At 38.9% G+C, this 23,057-nt stretch overlaps 1 protein-coding gene across 1 annotated transcript in view; it reads right to left on the minus strand.

Annotated features, from left to right (window-relative positions):
* The window catches only part of Hydin (HYDIN axonemal central pair apparatus protein), a 397,410-nt gene that overhangs the window by 281,959 nt on the left and 92,394 nt on the right, over positions 1-23,057 (minus strand). The window contains exons 8-10 of the mRNA XM_074055707.1: positions 22,656-22,857; positions 15,649-15,832; positions 1,387-1,486 (exon numbers count right to left, since the gene is read on the minus strand). Of these exons, the coding sequence (XP_073911808.1) occupies positions 1,387-1,486; positions 15,649-15,832; positions 22,656-22,857 (486 nt within the window). The remainder of the gene's footprint in view (positions 1-1,386; positions 1,487-15,648; positions 15,833-22,655; positions 22,858-23,057) is intronic.

Below are 23,057 nucleotides of genomic sequence, written 5' to 3' on the forward strand. Positions count from 1 at the left end.
TTCTCTTGGGTTGACCCAGGGTAGGTAGTTTGTTCCTAACAGCATAGATGAGATGCTTTGTTCTCACTGAAGCCTAGTGGGGTAGTCTGAGAGGTTGATCTGTTCTATCACTGCTTGTATTGACCAAGATAATATCTACCTGGATTATTTACTGTAAAGTATGTTTTCTTCACTTAACAAATGACAAAAATAGGGAAGATATTTTGAGAATATATAAAACCCTTTCCATACCCTCTTCACCCACCTTTACTTTAAGATCCACTGATACTTTTTTACCTGAATTGGTTATTACTGTGATGATTGCCAAATGCTACATTTTAATTGAGTGGATTTAGAGATTTCTGTTTATTCTATAAACTGTAATCTATTAGTAGCATTATTTGATTCTCAACTTGCTAGTCAGGGGAGTCGCTTCATTGGCCTCTGTGTCATTGTGACATGTTTCCATCATTCTTTGAGCACTTCTTTCAGTTGGCACCAGAGGATGTTCTAGGCTCTCCCTGTTCTCTCCTTGCCTCAGTCCTGGAATCAACCAGCTCCTTTCAGTGGAGATGGTACTTTGAAACCAAGCTTTGGGTGGCTGGTGTGCACATTGCTAATAGAGTCTTAAAGCTTTCAGAACCTCTCAATGACCGTAGCTAGGAGACACATGTGTGTATGTACATTTGCATACATACACTTGCATATACATTTATTTATATATCTGTTTAAACATATCAATAACCATGAGATGATACTGATAACTCAATCTCATTCCAATATCAAAAGATTTATCTTAGCTTTCCTCCTTCCTATATTTGCATCTCCGTCCTCCAAGAGTGAAAATACCAGCTCCCACCATCCTCAATATAATAAGTTTTTTGCTTAATTCTTCCAATTTCATGGTGCCATCAGGTTGCCAGTGTACTTATATATTCTCTCTGTGGCTTCTAGCCCCTGCCATGCTGCCTTCTCACTCAACTTGGCATGCATTATTTTGATAAAAACTTAAAAAGAAAAAAATAGTATCCAGGTGCGATAAAAGGAGCAAAAACAACAACAACAACAACAAAAACACTGTGAGAATTTGTCACAAGTAACAATCTTACTGCTCTAAATATCAAGGGGAAACACAGATTTGTGACTTTCCTATTCCCCTCTCCCACTATCACAATTGCAAGGCACTTTAAAGTTTTATCTGTTCTAGAAAGAAGTGAGCATATAGCTTGACTGCAACATTCTTCCATTGATATTGTGCAGTGCCCAATCCTGAATGCATGCAAATGTGTGTGCACATGCAGACATGTGTGTTCACACACACACACACACACACACACACACACACACACTCAGATACATATTTTCTGCTCTGATAACCTGACTTTGCCACACAGAGGAAGTCTCTACCTGAAATGTCACAGAAAACAGTCTGTTGGTAGGTCTTGGCCTCTAGGGGGTTGAAGTACACAATGATTTCAGCTGAGGTGTTGGGCCACACATCACCTTCCTGAAAAACATGAATTAATCATTAAAAAACAAGGTGATGAAAGGAAGACACTGCTTTTAAATTATGGCATAATTCCATGATTTTTAAAATAAAATTATCAATATTCAAGGGGAAGGACATGATGTTTTGATACACATGTGGATAGTGAAATGATTACTATAGTCAAGCAAATTAGCATATTCATCTCCTTGCATAGTTACCTTTGTGTGTGTGGTGAAAGTATTTCATCTACTCTCTTACCAAATTTCCAACAGATAATGCGTTATTAATAAATAGCCACTATACTATACATCAGGACTTTATAACTTATTAATCTCATACTTGTAGGCTTGCACCCTTGAACAGTTTCTTCCCATTTCCCATACTCCTGACCTCTGGTAACCACCATTCTACTCTCTGCTTCTATTTTTTTATATTCCACACATAAGTGAGATCATACAGTGTGATATTTATCTTTCTGTGTCAAACTTAATTCACTCATGTCCTCCAGGTTCATCCATGAAGTTGCAAATGTCAGGATCTGCTTTTTTAAAGGCTAAAGAATATTCCATTGTGCATACATATCACAATTTTTTATTCACTCATCTGTGCATGGGTACTTAGGTTGTTTCCATAACCTGACTGTTTGAATGATACTACAATAAACATGGGAAGCACATAGCTCTTTGAGGTACTGGTTTTATTTCTTTTGGGTCTATACCCAGAAAAAGAATTACTGGACCATACAATCGTCCTGTTTTTAATTTTTTGAGGACCTCCATCCTGTTTTCTATAATGGCTGTACCAAATTTATATTCCCACTAAGAGCATACAAGAGTTTGAGTCCAGGAAATTTGAAGGAAACATTTTTACAACAAATACAAGAAAGCACTATTTTACTCAGAAGATAATGGACTTATACTGTGTGTTAACTTATATGGTGGTGTAAGCTTCAAAGATTATTTCAGTTAATTTAGGAATATTTAATGAGTTACAAATAGAACTAGGATGACTAGGGCATTTCAGAGTGTCTGTATTCAGTGAACATTCGCTGTCTGCTCCTGCCTAACCCCAGGGCTTCAGAGAAGCAGAACATGGGCAGGGACTGCAGGGCGCTCATGCTGGAGTGAGATGATAAACATGAATGCAAACATATATGACAAGTGCTGTGCCTGAAAAAATAAAGCCCACAGGGGCCATGGAGAAAGAAGGATCTGACTTCCTTGCTGGAGGCATCACCTTCCTAACTTTAAGGTGAAAGCAAAAGGAAAGAAACACCTTCATTCTATGAAAACAGGAGTGGCCTCAGGCAGAACAATGGCCAGCTTACAATGCTTCTGGTCCATTGCAATAGTTCTCGCTTTAATTCACATCACTCAAAAGTCACAGTGAGGAAACCAAGTTTTGAACCCATAGTGCAACATATCACATACCAGAATATCCCTGTTACACATAATTTGCTTAAAAATTTTTGTACTAATCATATAACTTGGGGCCACTTTACTAACTTCTAAAGAAAAAGGGGTTGCTAAGAGTACCTGCCTCCAAGGGTTTCCTAAGGCCTGACAAAGCAGGCAGCCACCTGCTTTGAGCACACAGTTAAGAGCTTCCTAAATATTTACTTACTATGATTTGTTTCTTTTATGACACTTAGAAGTACTGAGATGAAAGCATTGAAAAAGGGGAGAACATGTGTGTGCTTTTCTGTTTTTTTTTTTTTTTGGTAAATATAGCCAAATGAGTTTAAGTGCTAAACACATCCAAAAACTGTTCTATTGAACAGTCTCAGCAGTTAAATAGAAAACCAAGGCAAGACAAGCAGATAAAGAATTAGGCTCCAGTTGCAGATAGTCCCCAATGCATACTTGATGGAGTCTGGCTAGAAATGACATACTTCTGGAATAAAGAATTGAGAAGAGAATGAAATGGTTTAAAAGGCAGACATCAAACAAGAGTGGGAAACAGAAAATTAGAGCCAAGTTGGGTTTACTGATGAGAGCAATCATTCTGATCAGTGTATTTCTCAGGCAGCATCCTTCCTTTTTCAGAATGAGGCTCCAAGAAGTAGGAGTGGGGATCGTGAAGGACATATGGGTTCTGGGGGCTCTCACATCCCCTGATCAGCCTGAGAGAATAAAGGCTCTATGAGGGCAGGCATTCGTATCTCCAGCACCTAACCCAGAAGGGGCTCTTAGTGGGTGCTTATTAAATATCTGCTGAATTAGCTCTATCTACTCAGTTTGTACCCTATGTAGTTATTAGTAGACACCTATTCATTTTCTCCAACCTCTTTCTGTCATTTTTCCATCTGGAACCCTCAAGGTCACACAGTTTTAGAAATGAAAGAGAGCTTTGAGATTATGGAGAGAATAGAGAAGCATTTTCATATACTTAGGCTTTTCTAAACCTTGAAACAAGTACCTGTTCCCTTCAGATAAATGGCAAATACCTGAACTCTTTTGACTGGTGCCGTTTTAGTGATATGGAGAGGCCAAACAGATGACTGGCTCATCCATCCACAGCAGTAGTCAACCAGTGGCATATCAGTGAGTATTCCATCTCAAAACTACTGAAGATCTGGGCTTTTTCCTAAACCATGACACAATGTACACCTGGAGTGTTCAGACTTTTCTCTGTTTAGGTGTATAGACTGGATGCAGCTAACCTGCTCTTCCACAAACTGATTAATCAAGAGGATTCCCGGAGAAACCCATGCTACAAAAGCTTCACCAGAATAGCAGGAAGTGGCACCCAAAAGGACACACTGGAAATCAGACTGGCTCAGTACTTATAAGCAAGTCAAGGGTCTTAAGGTTTAAGGTGGCCAGACCATTTTCAAGGCACTATTTGAGCAAGAGAGTCCAGGGTCTATGCACAAGGATGCAATACATGGGAGTTCTATTCCAGAAAGCACTCTTGGACATGACATTATCAAAGGAGTCTACTTAGCAGAACTAGCAGACTGGGAAATAAGACACACTTTAGAAAGGCAACCTGACTCCCCAGAGAAGGAAGCACAGATGTTCACATGGGATGGACCAGAGAATCCTCTGATTCAGAGGTTCGTGGTGGGGGGTGTGGTGGTGAGAAGCCCTGCTTATCGAGGGAAGACCAACACAATGAAATCCAAGTCCACAGGACTCAGACTGAATGAGTGTGACTGTGAGCTCAGGGCTTTCTTATTCAGAGCTGCAGCTGTTTTATTGAGTTTGTAACATCCACTAGTAACTTGTAGTTTTTTTCTGAGCCTGGGAGATAATTCATGGACAAATATTATTCTAAAGCCCTTTCCTAGGCTGGAGCAGGTAATGTGTATTAAGAGGGCTGTGTGTATCTGTAAAAACAGAAGCATGGCCATTCAGTATCCTGTCCCAGAGTGTGAGGTCATTTGAAGAAGTAAGGAACATGCAGAAGGACATATCTGCATTTCAGTTGTGATTCAAATAAAAGTTAAACTTCTACTTCTTTACAGCAAAAACTCAACTTAAAAAAACCTCATAGCATTTTCTAGCCAGTGAGAGAAAAACAAACCCTAGAAGCAGGCAATAACCCTAAAATGCCTCCACTATTACTTCTGTGTCTTTGGAACATTTTATATTACTTCTCCAACTCTGCTGAAATTAACTTCGATGTCATTTATGTTTCTGAAAAGAATTTTTCTTTCTTTATTGCTCAGTTCTAAAGTTTCTGAAAATCAAAACATTCAGAAAATTCCCTACTGGCTCCAACATCAATATCCCTACTTCCCAGTCCTCCAACATCTGCCTCATCACTCAGAACACCTGCTGTTCTGTTTTCCTTCTATATATGACCTCTTCTCCCTTCACTGCCCATTTTTCTGCTCCAAATGAGAATCTATATGGAGAGGATTTAATCTGTCATTATCACCTTGATGTCAAAAATAATTGTCAAAGTGACCTTCAGTTAAGTTGTAATTATCGGACTTCTTAGCCTTAGTCCTTTGTTTTTCTTTCAGATATGTAATGAGTAAAGTAATTGTGCTTCACTTATCAACCAAGTGACCTACTAGAAGGAATCTACTTTTGAATTTTTAGGACTAAAATTAGTTCCCATATTATTATTCCCAAATATTAAATATCTTTGGACTTGGAACTACATGTTTTCTTCCAAAAGTGAGCAAACAACCAACCAAGTGACTTGATAGTCATTGTCGAGATTTCTGAAAACTTTCTATGAACATACAACCACTGGTTCATGAAAGGTGATAAATACAATCATGACAAAACTATCCTTTAAAAGGGCTCTCTCTCTCTCTCTCTCTCTCTCTCTCTCTATATATATATATATATATATATATACACAATGATTGAAGGGACTTAAAAAAAACTCCCTCGAAAATTCTTAAACAAAAAGAAACCCTTTAAAAAAATCACCTTCCTTCCCTCTTTCTATTACTCATATCACTCCCTCCGTCCTTTCCTCCTTTCCCTCCTTCCTTCCTTCCCTTGTTCCCTCCCTCCTTTACCTCTTTCTTTTTTTCCTTCTTTCCTCCCTCCTTTCCCTTCCTTCTTTTCTTTCTTTCTTCCTTGGAGGATTATTTCCTGAAAATCTTGCCAAATCAACACTCAAAGTGCAAGAACAGAGTTACATATGTATTTCATTTGTTTGGATTTATCTGGACAGAAATATGACTTAAAGTTTACAGTTTGACTCAATTCCTACATTTATTAAATAAGATAGTTGCATTTTAATTCCCAACTTACATTTATAAGAAGGATCCAAATATTTTCTCATTCAAATGTTATAATCTCCAATCATACTCTTAAATCTGACAAGACTAGAGTGTTGCCTAGCTCCAAATCATAAGTTTGCAAGCATTTATTGATAGCTTATGTTTATTACTATGGTGTTAAATGCTTATATATGTTACCTAGTTCAATATTATACAACCTCATGAAGTAGTATTATCTCTATTTTAAAGATCAGAAAATACAGGCAAAAAAGAAGTTAAAACCAAAAGACAGAGCTCAGATTTTATAGTAATTCTTTCCCCCAACTTCCCCATCCCACTACAATTATAGCAATAGGTCAGGCTTCACCTTTCTCACAACATCATGAAAAAGGCCAGAAGAAGTTTAAAATCACTACAATTGATATGCAAGTTTAGTTTTCACCAGCATGACATGGTGTTCCTGTCTGGTGAACATAGTGTGACACCCTGTGTGTGCATATGTTCAGGTACCTATGGAAGGTGACTCACGGGAGGTTCTTTTGGATAACACAGTCCACATTAGTATGTTACAGCTCCTGAGAAATGCACTGGTAGATCTTTTTTAAGCTGGCCTGGTTGGGCAAAAGTCAGGGCCTCGTCAGTTCAGAGCAGAATAGGGGAATAATGATGTCAAGAGCAGCTATAACAACATGTCATGAAGTCAGTCATGCTTCACCCAAGTGCAGATAAGCTTGACTACATAAACATTTTTATCTGTCTTATCATTTCTCTTAAAGCTACTGGAGAACTATCAACATAAAGAATTTTTCTCAGGAAGCTGAGGCAGGTGGATCACTTGAACCCATGAGTTCAAGACCAGCCTGGGCAATATAGTCAGATCTCATTTAAAAACAAATAAATAAGTAAGCAAGTAAATAAATAAATAGAAAAGAATTGGTCTTGAGAAGAGAAAAATATGCTCTCAAAGTCAAATTTCTCTCAAGGCATAACAATAATAAAAAGAATCATTAATAAGCTGTAATCTGTTTTTCTACTTACAACTGCTCCAGATCAATAAGAGAAACTATGGCTCTCTTTACCATCACTTGGGGAATATACCATTGTCTCAAAGAAAAATGGAAAAATAAATGGAAGTCTAGAAAATGAAGAGTGAAGTACCCTAGTTATCATTGAGAGAAACAGTCAAATCGGCACATGACAGGCAGAGGTTTTTCCACTTCATTATGTCTGCTGGGACAAGAAACTGTGAATCAAGTAAACTTATGATTCTGAACATAATAACCACAAAAATTTCTACCGGGGGCACTGATATTTGGTCATCTGTCAGAGGAAGCTTCACAAAAGGCGCAATCTGTCTTGATCTCACCTCCAACTAAGAATGAAAATTCCTCTGGGGCTTTATAGAGCAGAGGTAGCTGTGGGTGATGTCCAGGCCTTTCTCTGGGGAGAATAGAATTGGGTCTTTTCCATCAAGAAAGGGTGTTAACTGATTTAATGAGCCATGAGGAACCTTGCTGTTTCTAAGATTTCTCTAGGCCCTCCTTCCACCTACACTGGTTCTCCAATACAATAGTGAATGTTTTGGCACAATTGCAAAAAGTAGGGCTGAGCACAAAGTCCTCAAAGGACAATCCTAAAGAACAGAGGCTGAAGAATGGGAAAACTGCACTGACAGGGGAGCTGTGACTTGTCAAGGACAGTTTGCTCAGGGCAGATCCTTGTCCTCCTTTCTCCTACTTGGTATCCATTTCCAAGGAGTCAGCGCCCACATGTTCGCAAGGTGACTCATGGCTAATGGTATAAGAAGTGGCAGGGCTCTGCAGGAAAAAGCTGCATGTTTCTTCTTTGGTAGCCATCTGGGCTTCCACCCAACCTGGTTCTGCTGAGCTCATATACTATGCCAAATGGGGAAAAGGAAAGTAAACTAAATTTGAGCTGTGCTCTCGGCATCTGAATTGCTAGACCAGCACGTTTCCTGTAGGCTTGGATGACAACAAAGCATGGTTTACTATTACTTACATGGTAATAAAGAAACTCAAGTTTCTCTCCCCTTTTAAGGCTCAGCTAAATGAAGCTTAATCTTCACTAGGGGCACAGGATGAAGTTTTCTTGGATGAAGATACTTGGTAAAAGAAGCAGGGATGTTTTCCAAACTCACCAATGTCAGCAAGTCAGCTGGGTCAGTTTGGGAAAATACCTTTAAATTTTCAGACCTTTCTTTTTGAAAAATACCTAGTACTCAATATTCAGAAAATTGCTGCATCTTAAAAGTGTGACCTGAGCCAGCAGAAGGAGAGTTCAGAGACAAGGCCAGCACATCTGTGCTGTGATTTCTCAGAGGATTCCTAGACGCCCATGGAAAGCAAAAGCTTAATTCTCTCTTTTTGCCTTGTGATATTCTTTTGCCTCTCAATTTTCAGAACTGTGTTTTTTGTCTTTGAATCTCTCTTTCAGGGTACCCAAGAGACCAAGCAGAGGAAATAACAGAATGAGACTGTCAAAATTCTGTACAGCCAGGGCCTGTCTAGCATAATAGAATATTATATTTCTGAAAGTAGTCAATTCTACTTGCTTTTCCGGAAGGCACAAAACATGCATAATAGACCCAATTTTGCAGTTCCTTTCCAAAGGGGAAAAAACCCATATGGAAGCAGGTGGCTTGACAAATGATCACTATTTTGTAGAACTCAGTGCTCTCCTTAGGTAAGGAATAAATGGAAAAATTTAGGCTAATGACATTAATATTCTAAGATATTATCAAAAGAACTGACATATGAGAAACTTTATATAAATAGTAGAAACACACTACATGCCATAATCACTACACAACAATCCTGGTTACTTTTAGAATATTAATATATTACCAAGTAGCATTAAAAGAAAAAAAATTCCTTCCAACCCTCTGTCCTGAGGTCACTCTGGGTCCTTGATGTCCTACTGTCGCCACCAATGATCACTTCTGGGTGTCTCAAAAGACAAACTCCCAGGTCTGTGTGAGTGGAGCAGCTTCCAACTTCCCTCTGCCCAAATCACAAGGAAGTGGTGGAAACAAGCAGGCCTGGGGCTCTATGGCCATGTCAGTACCCAAGATGCCCAAGTCTACCTCCTCAAGGTTCAAGCAACAGACTTGGTGGCCACATTCCAAGGATGAGTACTATGAGAAAAAAATTTGCTAAGACAGTGGAAATTGCCTGGGGCCAAGTGGTAAATAGATGATGGGATTAAGTAAGAATTCTCAGTTCTATGGTTTTTGGTCTGTCACTCCTATAACACTGAGTCAAACTAGTTCTCTCTGATAATATCAATGGAATGCGATTTAAATTCAAACCCATTACCACCTCTTGGTAATTTAGGGACAGGATTGATCTCCTGATCTTGAATCTCCTTGCTTGAAGTTGGAAGAGCCTCTAAAACAAGAACAATGTCCCTATAAAATTCTCAATATGTAGGGAATATAGCCAGAGCTATACTAACCTTTTGTTTTAGCTGATAACATTTAAAGATTGAAGTGATATAGATAGAGGTCTAGGAAAATAAGCATATATTTCTTATTTCTTTCCAGACCCTAAAGTAGGTTTTTTTTTTGTCTCTCTTTTAAGTTCACCTCATTGAAAGTGATACCCTTTCTCAATGGACAAAGAGGGTGAAAGAGTCCATCAAAAACTAAGGTGGTTTTTAAGCCTTTGCATCCACCTTGTATTTTATTTTATTTTATCTTTTGAGCAGGATACAACTGAGATTGATTACTATATCAGTTGGGAACACTTCTTTTTTTCTAATCTTCTTTGCTTCTACTGTGAACTCAACTCATAGCAAGAAGCTGGTTAAAAGGCATCACACCACAGGAAAAAAATTAATCACCAATATATAATTCAAGTGCCAGAAATTAAGTTGGGGCCATTTGGAGCAAAATTCAGAAGAGACCTTCAGTAGACAAAGGTACAGAACCAGGCGCAATAGGAGTAGAAAGAGCTCTTTTAGAGCCCTCTCTGTGAAGTCCCACCTTCCTACTCTTCCCAGATCTTCTAAAAGTGGGTGCTGGAGACCAGATCCTCTTTTACCTCATGCACTTTTCCTTCTTTGCCCTTCTTTTAGAATGTCCTGTTTCTCATGGCTCCAATGAAGACCTTCACAGGATACTCACAAATCTTGCCTCTGGTCCTGAATCCCTTTCCACAAATTTTAGTCCTGTATTTTCAAAGCTCTGTGGGCATCTACAGTCATCTCAAATTCAGCATGTTTATGGTCAAACTCACTAGAAACTAGTTGATTGATATTTGTTCATTTGTTCATTACTCATCCACTTATTAGCACCAAGCTAGGTACTGGGCACAGATGAGGATAAGGCCTTCCTTGGCCTTAAGAATATCAGAATCTGACTTCAAACTTAAGAATCAGCTTTTATGAGTCAAAAAAGGTACAAGCAACCTACTCCTAATGCTTGTGGTTTGTACACAAGGCACCTTCAGCCAAGGGAGATCTGATGACTAGTTTAAGGTCACATTTGCTGTTAGCAAAGCTAGAAGTTAAATCAGGACTTCTGACTTAATAATTTCTACCAAAACATCATAATCCCCCCTACCCCCACACCATTCCAGCTCAGATCTGAAGGTACATGTGTACCCTGCCTCTTGGAAAATGAACTTCTCTTGAAGTAGTTCTTCCCAAATGTATTTAGCCACAAATACATTTTTTTTTTTGCAAAGAACACTCATTACTACCTCTTGGATCCAGTGGCTCACAAAAAGCATGGTGGGAGATGATGGGCTGTAGGCTAAATCTGGCAGCCCAGATTTCCTCTATTCTCCTTACCAACCAGAAAGGCTCTTCTGCCCATTGTTACTTAACCTGTCATGAACCTAGTGGTTTCTTTTGTTGTTTTCCCCAGCTGGAATCCTTCTCCTCCTTTTCTGCTCTCTCCTATAAATCCTCCCCAAATCTCTCATCTGAGACTACTGTAGCATTTATTTACCTGCATCAAAAAGCCAAGATCTCAACAGTAAAAAATATATTGTGTTGAGAAGCTAGAGAAATCGTGGAATTTTGCCAAATTTCTTCAAAAGTAATTTACAAGGCAAGATTATATCCCATTCAAGAATAAGAACCAAATTTATATAAATTGATCAAGATCATTAAGTGTGTATGGAGATTTAATTTTAAGAAATAATTCCTCATGGAAATGTAAATTGGTATAGACAAAAATGGGAAAGAATATGGAGGTTTCTTAAAGACTAAATATGAAAGACTGTCATATGACTTAGATTATCCACTCCTGGGTATTTACCTAAAGAAGCTGAAGTCAACATAGATGAAAGAAACCTGCATAGCCAAGTTTATTTTGGCACTATTCACAAGTAGCTAAGCTACAGAATCAGCCTAGGTGCCCATCAGTGGATGAACTGGATTTAAAAAGTATGGTATCTAAATATAATGAAGTATATTTTCTTGAGAGAACTCACACTGGAGAGAAACCCTGTGGATGTAAGCAATGTGGGAAAGCCTTCATGCATTCCAGTAAAATTTGTCTTCATGAAAGAACTTATACTGGAGAGAAATGCTATGGATCTAAGCAATGTGCAAAAGTCTTTTAACTTCCAGTGACCTTACAAACATGAGTGAACTCACATTAGAGAGTAACTATATATAGGAAAGCAAGTTTGGAAAATTTCACTCATTTCAGTACCATCAAACCATGAATGTCCTTACACTACAGAGAAAATCTATAGATATTAACATAGTGAAGGTGCCTGTACCCATTCCATTCACCTTCACAAAAATGAAATGATTCACAGATACAATTCTTACAGCTATAAGCCACGTTGAGATGTCTTCACTCATTCCAATTAGCAGCAAATTCTTGAAAGATACCACACTGCACTGAAATGCTATGTTTGGAAGCAGTGAGGGAAAGCCTTCACTTATCCTTTCTTTTAACATGAAAGAGCTCCATTCTGGCACACATTATAGTGTGCAGTGTATAATGAGAAGGTTGGAAGTAGCCTGAGGCAGCTGTAACAAAACTAAGCCTCCCCACCACAGTTCTATACTTCAGGACACAAGATACCAGTGGGACTTTTGGCATTCAGCCTTCATAAGTTCCTGGAACCCATAAGGAAGACACCTTTTTACTCTTTTATGGTGGAACCAGAATTTGAACTCAGGGCCTCAGAGTTCCTAGGCATGCACTGTACCATTTGAGCAACTCCAACAGCCTTTTCCTGTGCTAGGTATTTTCAAGATAGGATCTCATGAACTCTTTGCCCAGCATTGCTTTGATCTTCAATCTTCCTGATCTCTGCCTCTCCATTAGCTAGGATTATAGGTGTGAACCCACCAGCACACAGCTATTATTAGCCTTGTTGACATATATGTTCTTTCAACAAGACTTCTGTACATATCCTTCACATTCTTAAGAAATTTCCAACAACTTGTATAGTAAAAAATGTTAGCTTTTCTCTTCGCTCAGAAGCTAAATGTAAAAATCACAACATAACCCCAGATTAGATCTAATTTTCTTTTGTTGTTCACATCTCAGCATTCACTATGAAAATGTGCAATCCAACAAATGGTGATTTTTCCTCCTGTAAAAGTTACTTTTCATGCTTATATTGTCTAACATTTATTGGGATTGTAAATTGTGCTTTTTCATGACAATGAGTTAGATATCATGGAGCCTTCTTGGCAGAGACCACCAAGACCATACTTTTGTCAATTATATTGTAAAGAATTATGCTAGTCATTAAAGAAGAAATAAATAATTAAAAAAAGAAAATATGGTATCTAAATATAATGGAGTATTATTCAGTCATAAAGAACAAAACAATGTTATTCACAGGCAAATGGATAGAACTAGAGTTCATCATATTACGTGAAATAAGTCAGATGGAGAAAGATGTGCATTGTGTGTTTTCTCTTACATGTGGAAGCCAGAAACTAATATGACCTGATACGGGTAGGACTATCAGGGAAGTTAAGGGACTGGGAAGGGAGGTAATAGAGTAGGGTGAGAAAGGATAGTTGGAAGGGTGACTATAACCAAAGCACCACATATGCATGCATGGAAATATCACCATGAAACCCTTAATACATACATTTAATATACATAAATTAAAATTTAAAACTTCACCATTTTCTAACACTGAAATTGATGTTTTGAACAGAATTACTAGAAGAAGACACTGCAAAGTTTTATGCTTCATTCTCGTTTGCAAAATTGTCAAGAACCAGCTAACAAACACTGTTAGGTGAAGAAAAACTGAATAGTGTGTATGGAAAAGACAAAAATCATTACAGATTCCATAAGGACCACTGATACTATAAATTAATTTTACAGATTCCTATTATGGAAATTTTTTTCTATACAGTATAAACAAATTAGTCTCATTTATTATTTTTTTTAAAGTACCATTTCTGTGGATTACTATTTAAAGAAAATGTTTTTCTTTCTAATGGGGAAACAATGCTTCCTCATAAGAATGCCCAATTCCATTCCTAACTGGAGTTCAAAAGTGTATTGAAGTCTACGGTTCGACACATATACACATGTGAATGGGAATAAAAATAAGCACAGCCACTGTGGACAATGTTTTAATACACATTTCCATCATGGTGTTGTGGGTTATAGGAGGAGGCATGAGAAAAAAGTCTAAGGTAATTTTATCTTTCTACTTCTGACTTGGAAATGGACACCCCAGGGCCTCCCCGCCAACTCCCCTGACCACATTTGTGATCTCAGAGCCATCCATTCACAGAGGGCAAGAGAAACAGGAAGAGCAATGTTCTGCCTGGCTTTCCACTATGGCTGGGAATAATCTTAGATTGTGTGGACTTCACATGTCTGAGACTGTCATGACTGGCTGCTCTTTCTTGCTCAGTTCAGCTTAGCCACTTGCTTGTTTGCTCTAGCAATTCCTTACTAATGTTTTTTAAATCTCTTCACTTGACACCTTTTCACTTTCAATCCTTATCTTGATTTAACCTCTTGCTAGTCTAACCCATTATATCTGGAGCTTCCTTTGCTCAGTTGAGCCCTGGAGAGTCTATGGAGGTGACAGAAGATTCAGCACCAACCTGCATCTCCAACCTTATTTCCTGTTTGAGCCTCTGACTGCAGGCAAAGTGGTCTACTCGTGGAGCCTTGAATGAACTGTTGCATGCACACCCGCAATTTTGTTCTCCAAAAGTCCTGTCTGTTCTGCAAGACCCAGTTCAAAGTTCTTTGAGGAAGTCTCTAACTTCTTAGCCTGTGATAATGGCCTGAGCCTCTGAACTAGCACACTACTCTCACTGCCTTCTCCAAAGACCACCGTGGGTCCCACAAAACATCAATCCCAGAGGATGTCTCAGAGGCGAAAATACTTTTGGAGATTGACAGTATGCTATATTAGCATATTTAAGACTTTCCAAAGTTTTACAGCAAAGAAACCTTTCAAATAACATTGAACCTATGTTTCTCAAATTTATTTAGTAACAGACCCTTTTTTCCATGTTGTGTCATTTAATAATAATCCAGAAGGGCAGATGTAAGGAAAATGAGTCTGCGTGTATTCTATTTTCTTCAAGTGATTTCAATGGTAATAGCTCAGCAGTTAGAACTAGCTATGATCTTTCTAAACTCCTATTGCTAAGTGGGAGGTAATGCACAGAAAGCTCACAGCACGGTGCCCAGCCCACCGTAATTATAAAAGCTGCTGGCTACTTTCATTTTGAGGCAGTAGGACAGGGTGAATATGAGTTTAGTCTGTGGAATCAGACCGATCCCATTCCAATTCTGGTGCAGCTCTCACTACATAGGATGTGAGGTCGAGAGCTGTATCTGTTTTGATCACCAATGCCTAGTACACATGTAGTGCTTGGCACAGACCACGTAGTCAATAACTATTTGTTGAGTAGATTAAGGACAAAGCAGTTCTGAACCCAAGTGATTTTGCTCACCAGGGGATATTTGGCAGTGTCTGAAGATAGTTTTGGCTGCCATACTAGCATCTATTGGGTAAAAGCAGAGGATGCTATTAAATATCCTACAATGTACAGGAAAGAATTATCTAATTGTAAACATCAGTGGTGCCAAGGGTGAGAAATCCTGCTCTTGAATCAGGCTAATCAGGGATGAATTCCTAACTACTGACACTGGCTGTTCAGCCTTAAGCAAGCTGTGGGATTTCTCTAAGTTTTAACTTCTTTTCTGAAAGTTGGGGTTCTGTCTTGTACGGTTGTTGTGTATACATGTATTTATACACATATGAGACAAACTGGGCAATCCATAGGAAGTATGTGGCACAGTGACAGGTACAGAGGAAGTGTGGCCTATGAACATTCTCACCACCAACCTCCATGCACAGTCTCTACTGTTGATGATGCCCTTTACATGGAGTCTCTACCTTCTCAGAACTCATTACATCAGTTCTAGGGGCAGGGGAGGACTCTCACACAAACAGTCCTGGATTCCCACTGTGTTTCCTAGATTGTCAGACTTTATTTATGTGCTCACCAGAGGCTCCATAGTGAAAATGTTACTCAGGTAGAGCATGCAGTCTTCCTGAACCAGCCTCCTCTGGTTCTCAAAGGTGCGGGAGAGAATGGAAAGACGTTCTCGGAGTGAAGGATCAATGATGCACTCTTCAAGAAATGCATCAGTTTCATACTTTTCCTCTTTGGTTAGCTCATCGCAGACCCTAAAGAAAATACAGGAAATGTGAGCTTCATTTTGGTACCTCCATGAAGAACTTTGTACAGGCGCTCCCCTTCAGTCCATCCTTGCCTTGCCTATGACCTTAGGGTGGTCCCTTCTTGCCCTGAGTCTAAAACATACTAGCTGGGTGACCTTGTACTCAGTCCTCAGACCTTTCAGAGGCCCAGTTTGCTCATCTTGATTCACCTCCTTCCAGAAGTTCTCCTGGGATTCCTTTCCTTTAAAAGGTCTGTTTACTCACTCCTGGATCCTTATGTATCTGGACAAATATTTTCTTTTAGGTAACTATTTTCCAGGCTACCTTTAAAATATTTAACAGCTCCTCTGCCTCTCACGCTGCAAGGATGATTTTGTTCCTGCTTAGCTCTAATTCTTTCTTAGCTGTTATTTACTTAGGGAATAGAATTTGGAGCCTGCAAGGACCAGGTTTAGATACTGATTTTACGATCTACTTACTAGCTCTGTGACTATGGGAGTTACCCAATTCCTCTAAGCCTCAGTGCCTGCCACTATAAAATAGAGATAATAGGAGTGGAGCGACTCCATCAAAGGGATGAGGGTTAAATGTGATTCCTGGGACAAAGCAGGCACTCCCTGTGTCAACAAGCAGTTGACTCGCTGTGTCAACTGTAGGCTATTACTAAACTGCCAAGCTTTAAAATGCTCAAGCTAAACCTAAAGATGCCTCTTTCTCTCTCTTTTTCTAGCTCTTACTATTTACAGATCAGTCAGAATAGCAGCTTTCCCCAACTCTCCACTTATCAAACCCTCACCAGAGCTGTGTTTACCTTTCACCTGAACCCTGTGGACTGGATTGTATCTCTTCCCAGGACCTATGACCACATTTCCTGTGCTGTACTGCTGGTACTGGTGGTGAGAGATATATTTAGCAAGTGAGTGCTGAGTGGGAGCCTAGGGTCACCAAATTTCAGTTTCAGCCCCTACTCTTTCTGAATGACTTCATGCTAACCACAGTCTCAGTTTTGTCAAATAGCTCTTTTATAATCATTTCAGCATTCAGAGTCCTTTGGTCACATCACATAAAGAAGTCAAAGAAATGGATTCAGTGTGCCATGGTTCCAAGGAAGAAAGCATTCTTGGCTTTCTTTCTCTTGCTAGGTGGGAAACAGTGTCCAAGGTAACCAACAGCTATCCTTCTGTACTGCTGGGCAGAGCAGGGCACATTAAAGGCAGCTCAGGAAGAAAGGAATCCAGTTCTTTTTATGTTGTTATTTGACACCTATCTGAAAGGCTTACAGATTCATACCTTTTGAAACAGTCAATTCTACTTGCAAGAATAAATCCTGAAGAAATAATTATGAATATAAACAAAGACACAGCTACCATGATGTTCACTAAAGTGTAGGTATAATTCTAAATAAAGTGGGTAAGTTTGATGTAAGATATTGGAAGTTTGGTTAAGCAAATAATTGGCATCCTAAACCTTAGAGTTGCTGGGTACTTGTCAAATCCTTCACATGTTACCATGTAATTTAATACTCATTATCATGAGTGAGGTAGCTATGATGATCATTATTCCCATTTTATAAATGATGAAACTGGGGCTCAGAAAGGTCATGGGTCCAGCTGAAAGATGGAGCCTGAAATTCAAACTGGGTTTTTTTTCGTAGTTTGAATCCCCTAGGGTTATGTTAGCCAACCAGCTACACTGCCTCCTATTATGCAGTTGTAGCAACAGAATAATAAGCAGCTGTTAAAATGGTATAAAAAAGACCAATTAACAGCATTTTCAAATGTCAGAGAAATATTTAAAAGGTGAAAAAGCATGTTACAAAATGTAATGTACAGAGAAATACCAATTTTGTAATAAAAAACTAAAAGAAAAGGAAAAAATCATACCCATTGTGAAAATGGACAAACTTAAAGACACCAAAATATCCATAGTGTTTTTCTCTAGGTTGTAAGATTACAACTGGTTTTCACCTTCATCTTTGTGCTAATCTTTGTTTTCTAAATTTTATTAGCTCACAATATATTTATTTCTAAAATAGAAAACAAGTTATTTTAAAAATTATTAGTCAACTCTCATATTGAAGCACTATAAACTTTTCCACCATTGCCTAATATGCAAACTTTATTGGCATGAACCAAGATTTTGGCTGGATGAGGCATGGAAAAGTATGGGGGTTTGCAACAAAATGCTCTGCAGCAGCCAGAGCAACAGGTTAGATACACACACAGCACAGCATGGACCTTAGAACATAAAGCCTAGTGAAAAAGGAGAAAACTGAATGCAAAACACGACATCTATCGGCCTACTTACCCATCTTCCAAAGCAATATACACTTTATAAGAACACAGTCACATAAAATGACATACATTAACATATGAGAATGGTGCCTTTCCTGGAGCTAATAGGAATTGGGTATGGAATATAAGAGATTAAATAAAATGCTTCATGTGGAATAAGGATGACAATGCCCCATGAATGCTAGAGTATGATTAATTCAGTCCTCCCATCTGAAAACACAAGAACATGAAACAAAAAATCCCAAATGCTGCTCTTCTCCCATGCTGTTGAGACTGTGTCAGTGACAAACAGTATAAGGCAAGAGGAGGGCGAGGGATACCAGTTGTCTTACTTTTTGCCCTTTGATGAAGAATTGGAGCTGTGGCTGAGTGTTTTAGGAGGGGAAATGCAACAACTCCTACTTGAGTCCAAGTAGGACTGCCATATATCTCAGTCTATGCCTTTGCCATCTTGTCCTGCTGACAGTCATGGCTTCCTACACTCAGGACCTCAGAGGTGGTCTGTTTTGCAGATGAGGAGACTTCTCATCAGAGAGAGAGAGAGAGAGAGAGAGAGAGAGAACAACAGCAAAAAAGACCAGCCTTTCAGTAGAACTATGAACATTTTCCAAATGGTCTGGTGGCCACCAACACCCAACACTTCAGGCATCAACTACAGGCTAGCCCATGGACTCCAGCCAATGGAGAATGAATGTCTCAGATGCAGTAGGATTGAACAAGTAATGCTCCCTCTCTTGACGTGCCTGAAACCTGAACCCTGCTCCCTTGCAGGACCCACAAGAGGTGGTAGTACAGGTGGAGGAGATTAAAAACCTAGTTCCATGACCTTCAGAGCTGGGAGATATACTGTATTTGGTGTGGAATATTCAAATAGACCAGGTGACCCCGGACAATGAACAACTCTGTGATGATTGTTACAAACTGAGGACTAGAAGTCTTCTTCCTATTTACCAGGTACCACTTAAGTCTTTAGAATTTTTTTATGACCCTGAGGAAGGCTAGGAGCCTCCAAATGCATCTGAGATTAAATTTATTACAACCCAGGTGGCAGACTCAAGATCCAATTAAAACTGATTTAGCTAGAGAAGCATGCCATTTCCTACACCTAACTGCCGTGGAATAAATCTATGCTAATCACTTGGTGGGGGGATCCATTGAGGATTCTGGGAGATCTTATACAGGGCAAATCTAGAATTAGAACCACCTGCTCTTGAGACAATGGCTATGATCGTGCTGGAGAAATGGGGAGCAGAAATCCTTACAAGCCCATGCCAAATCTGTGAATACAGTAAACGTGATGGGAATAAGTATGAAAGATTCTTACAGAGTGTTTTACAAAGTGGAGGAAGAAAGGAAGGATGAATTCAGCCTCCATTTCTGAAGAGATTAATTTCTTTGCCAGTTCCAGAAAACATCAAGAAAGAGAACAAAAAGGTAATTTTTAAAAGGTCTCTTCTGATCCAAAGTTTTAAAAAGTACGAATAAAAATAATTTTAAAGACGAGAACTTCTTCCTAGAGGAGAGATATCTTCATTGGTAGTGTCTGGGGTCTGGAAATAACCCTACATTCGCAAACCTAGATGTGTCCTAAGGTTTGTACCAACACAAAAAGATAGAAGGAGAGGAAGGTCATTCTACCTAGAATGGAAATGTATACTGCTAGGAAGTAAGAGGGACTGCTGGAGCAGCAACTCCATTGGGAGGCATCTTCTTTGCCCATCAAGAGCCTAGTGAACAAGGAACCATGACAACCGCAGCAGTAGTTGAGGGCTTGTGTGAAGGTGATTAGTGTTATCCATGTGACCTTTGAGTAAGCTTTGTTACTTGCAACCCAGGTGGCAGACTCAAAATCCTCAGAGACAGAAGTCACATTATAACTGGAGAGCAGCGGGAAGACTTGTGACTCTCACCTAAGAGTTTATACTACAGTTGAATTTTAGGTTCTTGTGGTTCTAAAAAGGAAAATTTCAGTCTCTGGATGTATGTATTACCCCACTTAGAACAGGTTCTAAGATCAGGACCAAGATCCATCTTTCTTTACATTTTTAACTCTCTGTAGAGGCTGCTGAAGGAATCAGAGAAAAGGAAGACCAGCTCACTGTCAGGAGCAGGTGAGTCACAAATACAAAGGACCATGCCAGGAAAGGCTGCATAGGCCTTGCCAGGGAGCTTGAGAGAAGATTTAGATTTTGTCGCTACTTTTCAGGGACAGAGAGACCACTGTATAAGCAAGCCATCACAGAACATTCTGCTGATTTGTGGTCTGGGACAACCTGAGAATTTGTGACATGGAAGATGCGGAGGCTGACACCCACTGCAGAGCATCACCGTTTGCAGAGAAGAAGCTATGCAGATGGGAACTCAGTGTTCAGTAAGGTACAAACAGCTCTGAACTTACCTTGCTTTTAAAGACAATGGACATTTCAGGGCAGTTACATCATGGACCAAGAATCCCTGGTTAATAATATGAAAGTTGAGGCTTACTAGGGATGTGTCAAGGAATAGAAGAGGGAAGAGCCTACTCTCAGTCAAAAAGGAGATTAGTCATAAATGGCTTCAATTACCACTGTTGTCCTAGGCATCTGGCTTAGGAGAGGGGAAGAAAGGAAGAGCAGGACATTCAGGAGATTCTTAGATAAAACAATCCAGTTCCAGGAAACATGAGTTATGTTGCTATATGTCACCCAAAGTGAACACAAAGGTATTCTGTTTGTTTGTTTATTTACTTTTGGCAGTACTGGAGTTTGAACTCAGGGCTTCACATTTGCTATTAGGCACTCTACCACTTTGAGCCACTCTGACAACTAAAGCAAAGGCATTTTTATTTAGTAATCTAAAACCACTTTTCAAGTTGGTTGTTTAAAAGAGAAGCATGACCTTAGATGATAGCATTAGGCTTTCAATCATGGTTATGAATATGCTACACTATATTGTTTACTGTAACAAAAAAAATTGTTAGAAGAAATATAGAAAGAGCAAGAGAGATAATAAAGAACAAGAACACAAGAGAGAAAGAAGAATAAGAGTGTGAGTGTCAGGTGAAGTGGAGTAGGAGAAAATATGCCCAGCCACATGTGGCTGAAATTATACTTCTTTATATCATCTAGTATCTCTGGTAACAATTGATTTTCATTTTTCTTGAGTTTAACTGTTGAAATTAACTTCCTTAAGTACTTCTTGGACATTGGCATGGCACCAAACACACAGACACAGTCAAAATTAAAGCCACTTTCCCTCTTAGAATGTGCACTTGATTTCCACAAAAGGTTATGTCCATAGGACAGCAGGATATTGAAACACTACTTTTACTGCTGTTTCATTCCTTGATTTGTACCCAGTCTCTCACTTTATCTTTAAATACACCGGGGCTGTTCTGACATCTGGTCAGCAACCATCGGCTGTGGAATCAGGACAAATGAAGCAGGGGATGAGCCGTTTCCTCCTGAGTTTTAAGCCACTGACATTTCTAAACCATGAGGCCAAATGAAGTTTTGAGGCAGGAAAGGTTTTTCTTTTCTCATTTTTTAAAGATGGCACAGTGGTGATCCTGTGATTAAAATTCATTGTCTGAATGACAAAGCTTCTTGCCCACAGCATCCTGTCATTGTCATAGCTCCTTCTGATTCAATTAGGGACAGCACACTGGGGGGTTTCTGCCTAGTTTCCATGGACAAGAGACTTTTATTTTTATCCCATACTAACTTGGTTTTAAACAAAGCTTTGAAGCTTCCTAGGGCTAATCTTTAATGGAAATGGAGAAGCAAATAGAAAAAGCCTAAGAAAAATTTGGATAAGAGCAGCAAAAGTGTTAATTCAGGGAGGTTGGAAGGAGACAAAAATGAAATTGTACTTTAAAAGAAATAAGAATGGATTCAGCAGAGAGAAGTATTCAAAACTTAATAGTGATGAGATTAGTTAAAAACATTTGGTTTTACATTTTTATTAATTTTCTCCACTGTCTGAAGTAGCATTTTAAAAAGCAGAATATTAAAAATACCAATAAGAAATTGTTGTTAAATTATATGGTTTGCAGAAATTGAGAAATGCTGCTAAAAGCAAGAATGTAAAAGCTGTTACATCTAAGTAAGACCTTCTTTTCCTCATTATGCCTATTTTCTGGAAATATCTTTTTATTGAAAAAATTACATTGGTGCCAGCACAAAATAGATTATTTTTAGAAACTCTTTATGAAAGCTGATCAACCTGGTTAGTTATTGAAAGGAATACAGACATGTAGATTAGTTTTGGAAAAATAGTGAAGAGTGACGTATTTGGTCTTTAAAATCTAGGAGTTCTATTACTGCTGAATTATAATCAGGTTAAATTAACTGAAAATGGACAACATCCTGTTCCATATAGCTCAGCTCAGAGTCTTTAAATGTGCAGCTCTAAAAAAGAGTATTGTACACTAGAATCAACTTATAAAAATTTAACACCGAGTTGGTTAGAAACTTACCATGAAAGTCACTGATTTTTCCATAATGACCAAGTCACCCACCCCCCGTTGCTGCATAGGGGTGATTTTTGTTACAAACCTGTGTTTTTCTCTGTCCTCCTCTTCTTGGTTAGCAAATACCTTCCACTGGAAATGAGCGATGATATTGCTGTGATTATGAATGGTTATAGTTCGTTGACTGGCCAGAGACATGTAGGTTTTCTCCATGATCAAGGAATTCTTGTCCAGCCTTATATTCATATCTATAGCAGCTCCGTAGAGAGATACAAATACTGTTTCACCTAGGAATGAACAAAGTACAAACATTTTATGATTTATTTTAGAATGATACTCCTAGTCTATTTTTTTCTAGCTAGGTTGGGGATTGTAGAAGAAGCATTAGACATTTCATGGTCTCCTATTCCACCAATCCAGATAGCAGATGTGATCAGAAAACTTAAGTACTGTGCTTGGTGCATTTATAGAAAACCAAACTATCTTT

Source organism: Castor canadensis, chromosome 15, assembly GCF_047511655.1.
Source record: "Castor canadensis chromosome 15, mCasCan1.hap1v2, whole genome shotgun sequence".
NCBI classification, from domain to species: Eukaryota; Metazoa; Chordata; class Mammalia; order Rodentia; family Castoridae; genus Castor; species Castor canadensis.